At 40.7% G+C, this 5,662-nt stretch overlaps 1 protein-coding gene across 2 annotated transcripts in view; it reads left to right on the forward strand.

Moving 5' to 3' along the window:
- Positions 1 to 5,662, forward strand: part of Asb9 (ankyrin repeat and SOCS box containing 9) — a 69,025-nt gene that overhangs the window by 38,827 nt on the left and 24,536 nt on the right. For both annotated transcript variants that reach the window (XM_021153630.1, XM_029473423.1), the window contains one exon: positions 4,309 to 4,388. In XM_021153630.1, coding sequence (XP_021009289.1) covers positions 4,309 to 4,388 — 80 coding nt within the window. The remainder of the gene's footprint in view (positions 1 to 4,308; positions 4,389 to 5,662) is intronic.

Genomic DNA, 5,662 nt, shown 5'->3' on the forward strand with positions numbered 1-5,662 from the left:
CATAGACTCACAAGAGACAGCTATATCAGGTTTAGACAGGACCATCTTGCTCAAGAGGTGTCATGCTTGCTCTACCCTTGCCAAAGCAGGATTCTTCTCCAGTGATGGAGTATTGGATCATGCCCCCGAATGCACCTTTGTCACATCCCAGATACTTCAGTCTCTTCAGAGCAACTTTCCCTCCCACTTTCGACCTTGAAAAATGTTTCCTAAAATGGATTTATGCTACTGCCTCACATTTACTAAGGTTCTTGGAACTTTCTTAATAGCTCTTTTCAGAATGGAGCAATTAGTGCACTTTAAATCTCTCCTGAAATAATGGAAATCTTAGAAATCGTACCAGAAAGTGTAATAAAAATGAAACAGCAACCTTCCTAATGTGCCACAGGCTTGATGGAGATACTTTCCTTTTTAAAGGGCAAGTTTAATGACACTAATTAGAGGACTTGTGGAGTAGTTGTGTCATAAGAGGTCCATCCCCTAGTTTACACATAAGCTACACTGATTGATCCATGGCATTACCTCATTTAGCATGTCTTTTGTTTTTGGCAGTAAAACCAAATATAGACCATGGATGAACCAATACTATGAATGAATGATCAGCCCATGCCAAGGGTGTGTACAATCTGTTGCTTATAATGACTTTTAGGTTTCAAAGACTCTGGTAGGGTTGATGAAAAAGGGGTAGTGTGGCCTTGGATCTCGCTGTCATGCCATGGATAGTCTCCTACCATGAGCATCACCCATGATCTGATAGGAAAATAGGTCCCATCTTCTGCTTGTTCTGCTTTTTCCAGCTGGCAGTTGTTAAGAATCATGTGAGGGGGGCCTTAGGATGTAACTGGCCATATATTGAGCCTGTAGCACATTGTCTACTCCAGGTGTGTGCCCTAGAAATGCCTGGAACAGTGTTGGCATTTCTAGGTCTTTCCTCTATTGGCTGTCACAAGGAGCAAGTCTCAGTTCAAAGTTTATAGAGCAAATGGATGTGTGGATTATTTCTACATTACAAAATTATGATGCTTGTTTGCCCCTCCCCCTTGTTTCTTCCCTCCCTCTCTCCTTTCTTTCTTGCACGCACAATCTGTGCAAAGTGTTATTGTGTTAATATTTCCAGTATCAGCATTTAGGTTTTTACATACTCCAGTGCCCTGAGATTTGCTGAGGCATTTTTTTTTTGTATAAGGTTAACAAAAGTTTAGGCTTAGGGCCTATGTTTTTCTTCAAGGAAGGAACATGGGCTTAACAAATATCACATCAAAAATGGCTTTGGAGTTAGAAAGGGAAGCCTTGTATATTGTTGATGGAAATATATGCTTGGGTGTCCACTTTGGAAAGTATTCCCAAGAGGCTAAACATATCATATAGATGTCCCATTCTTTGGGGGTAGGCACAAATAATGTAAAATCAATATCTACCCCCAAATGTGGAATGAATGTTTGTAGCAGCATTTTTTCTAACCCTAAAGTGGAAACAACACAAATTGTCTTCACCCGATAAATGGTTTGCTAAAATGTAATCAATCTATAGAATGGGTATTTGACTAAAGATGTCATGAAGTGCTAATACATGCTACATGGTAGATGCAGCTTGGAGCAGTGCATCGTAGAGTTTCATTTAGATGAATTGTCCAGAATAGGCAAATCCGTAAAGACAAGAAAAAGATCAATGGTTGTTGGGCTAGCACACATGCTGATGTGGAGTGAATCTTAATGACCATGAGATTTCTTCACAAGGTAATGAAAATAGTCTGAGACTGATTGTGGTGTTGGCTGCACAAGTCTGTATTTATAAGGAAAAGCACTGGGTTGTATCTTTCCAGTGGGCAGATCTTAATGTGAGTTGTAGCTCAATGAAGATGTTCACTAGCAATCTAGAGATGGATATTAGTATTGTCAGCCTTGGGGTGTGTTGCTGAACCACACTCTCTACTTCTAAAAGACACAAGGTGTCTCTGCTCTGTAAATGCTGAATTCTGCGTGATTTCAAAGTATCAAATAGACTTGCTTTTGGTCTTGGGAGGAACGTTATTCTGTATTTGCTGTAACAAAGAAAAATGTTCCCATGATGAATAAGTAGGAGTCAAGCCCCAGATTTTGGCGTTCCTTTAAGAAAATCGTTGAAGTACTTTAATGCCATCTGAACAGAGTTGTAATTTAGCCTCTAAATTACCTTCCTGGACTGTTTTGCCTGTCAAGTATTATAATCTGAGACAGCATTTAAAGATGCAGAGGATTTTGACAATTGTAGCTTAGCAGCTGAGTCCTTGGAAGGAAAAATAAAGAGCTAAGCATCTCACACTCAGAGAGCGATTGCCGTCCAGTTGTACATGTACCAAAACCTGATTTTCAAGACCTTCCTCAAATTTTGTCTTTCCTTGCTCAAAATTTTGTATAAATGGTATCCTCCATTATCAGCACCTGAAGAGTGGTATTGCATGGTAAAATTCTAATTCAGAAGCCAATTTCTCTACATCTATAATCTGGATTTAAGACTCCCCAGATAGACGCACCAGTGTTTTCCTCAAGAGAATTAAGAACCTCTGTGAAGGCTGTGAGGACACTGGGCATGTACCAAGCCCAAGATTTTTAGAGCCAGGAAAAGCCATTTCCCTTAAGGTGTTTTGTCTGCAGACCTTAGTGACCCCAGTAAGAAAGCACTGGATGGGCTGCATGTAGGCGGCCCACACAGCATCCTTTCATGTACTAAATGCTTAATGAGTCCATCTGCAAGGACGGTAATTTGCTCACTGGGACAGATTTTCCAGGGCATTGATGGCTCCAGGTGGCAGGCAGTCCTCAGCTAACACGAGTTAGGTACAAAGTGTTCTTGTCTTTTCATGGCCTTTCGGTTTGCAAGGCATTTGCAACTACCCTTGCTCTCAGACTCTCTCAGCCTTTAACAGCTCTTAAGTGCTCATGCAAGGAACAAGTAACATCAGACAGTTGCACCTTGCTTGCATATCATGTGCTTATCAAAGAAAGGCAGAGCTGGAACTGATGCAGACTCAGGCAAACCTCCCCCATAGTAGCTTCTTGCATCTGTTTGTTCTAGAAATCAGATGCAGCTTGAGATGAGGAACAAATCTGGTCTATGCTAAATTCAATTATATCTACACTTAATTACAAGGCCAGAGGAAAGCTTATTGTGTTGGATAGGGCTTACAGGCTTCTTTCCTGAAAATCTGTAGTCCTCTTATATGGTGGTACATTACATTTGCTCTTTTAAATGCAATGCTTAGGGGATGTAATCAAGACACTGTTTTGTGTCACGACAAGATAATAATAGTAGCTAGTATGTATTGAGCCATGGGTAAGTATATTTCTGTCTTTACCCAAGATGAAACTGAGAGTTGGAGTTTGTTCATGGAGCCACTGTTCAGAAGAGGTCAACTGGGTCTGAATCCAGAATGTTCTTTTAACCACACTAGCACACTGGTTAGAGGGGAGGGTCACAAATAAGGCCATGATTTCAAGTTTAGACTGAATTCTGATTTGTGCTTAATATTGGGACAGAAGGTAACCTATAAATAGATACAGTTCTGTTTAGATTTTATTACAAGCCTAATGGTGTATGTAATTATATGATTGCTACTATTAGTGCATGCTACTGTTTGCTGAGATGCCAAAGTTTGTGTTTCATGCGGGAAGCAAGACTGGCAATCACGGCTAAATTCCCTAATGCTGGTAATTGGCAAACCTCTCATACAATGGCACGGGCCATTTGCCTTTGAGACCAGTTTGAAAATGGGAGTTCAGTCATCTACCTGTCATTCCAACCTGCCTCTTTAAAATATGAATTGAAATCAGATTTGTTTTCTGAAGGCTACATAAAAACAAACATTGTATGCATTTATGAGATGTTCTTAAAGGCTTGTTCCATGTACTATGGAAGTCACTTATAGATATGTCTCCGTAAATGCTGATTGTTTCCTAATGCTAAAAATAGCAAAGATCTTGTACCTTTTTGAAATTTGTATCAGGAAGTTCCTATTTATAATTACCCTAGGGAGGAGTAGTGGACCACAGCATCTTGCTCCTCAATAAAATAGTGACTTAGTATTCACCAGTCAACCTTTCCTCTTCTCATCATAATCTCCAAGCCTCTGGTGACTAGTGGTCTCTTCTTCCTTTCCTGCATAGGAGCTAGATTATATTACACTGCTTTTCTGTGCTTGGCTGACTTCACTCACTCAACATGTTTTCCAGTCTCCCTCTTTGGTTGGTTGGTCCTTACTTTGGGTGCCGGATGAACCTCTCAGTCCAAGTGTCTTAGCATGATGTAACTCATTTCTCCCTTTCCATGCAGATGTAGTGTCTGACTGGTCTCCTCTTCATGATGCTGCAATCCACGGATGTCTGCTGACCCTGAGGAACCTTATCAGCCAGGTAACTCTAGAAACAATAACTGCGAATAACTGTATCAAGTGTATCCTCTTCTTCTACCAGAATGATAAAAGAGAAGTCACAGAATGATAGTAAGATAAACATTTCCTCTAAGCAAAATCAGCAAAATGAGGAGACCCTCACTGTAATAATAACCCTTTCCTTCATTGAAGGCTATCATAACATCAGTGGGTTTTTTTGTTTTGTTTTGTTTTGTTTTGAAAACCTAAGTGCACAGTGGGAAGCAAGCTAAATACTTGTTCAGTGGATTACCAGCAAGTGATAATTCATGCCATATTGGTTTATAAACAAACCATGGTCTTACATTTATCAGGGGGAGATGGTTCATTTAGTAAAGTGCCGGCTGTACAAAGCTAAGGACCTGAGCAGAAATCCCAGGATGCACCTAAAAACAACAAATAAATAAAGTGGGGACAGTGACACATGTCTGTAATGGTGACACTCAGAGGACAGAGGTGAGCAGACCCCCGGGAGCTGCAGTCTAGCCAGTTGACGAGTGTTAGGTTCAATAAGAGATCCTGGGTCAAAGGATAAGGTGGTGAGCAAAAGTGAAAGAGCCCGTTGTCTACCTCTAGGCTCCGTGTGCACACAATGAACACATGTGTGCTTACACAGAGGAACATACACAGACTTGCAACATATGAGCAAAGTTTCTAATGTAAAGTAGGGATTTTGAACTGTAGCAAATTTGTCTCTCAGGGGATAATTGCTAGAACAGGTTACCTTCAGTCTTCATACTAGAGTGGTGCTAATGTAACTAGTAGGTGGAAACCACTGGTTGTATTAGTGTCCTACAGTGCGTAGGACTGCTTGTGTAAAGAATTAGGCAGCTCGAAAATGTCAGCAACTCAAGGACTAAAGACTCCTAGTGTAAAATAAATGCTTGAAAATGTCTTTTAAATATGTGGTCTTAGAATTTCAGTGCCATTTTCAGTTTGATAAAATCCCCAGTTGCCTACAGCTCTCAGCAGTTTGATTTTAGTTTGCTTCTCCTTAGGTGTAATTTGCCAGTACGCACTGATTTTTTTAAAATTTATTAGGTATTTTCTTCATATACATTTCCAATGCTATCCCAAAAATCCCCCATACCCTCCCCCCGCCTCCCCTTCCCACACACTGCCACTTCTTGGCACTGATGCCCTGTACTGAGGCATATAAAGTTTGCAAGACCAAGGGACATCTCTTCCCAATGATGGCCGACTTCTGATACATATGCAGCTAGAGACATGAGCTGCAGGGGTACTGGTTAGTTCATA

The sequence above is a fragment of the Mus caroli genome, chromosome X (genome assembly GCF_900094665.2).
Source record: "Mus caroli chromosome X, CAROLI_EIJ_v1.1, whole genome shotgun sequence".
Lineage (NCBI taxonomy): Eukaryota > Metazoa > Chordata > Mammalia > Rodentia > Muridae > Mus > Mus caroli.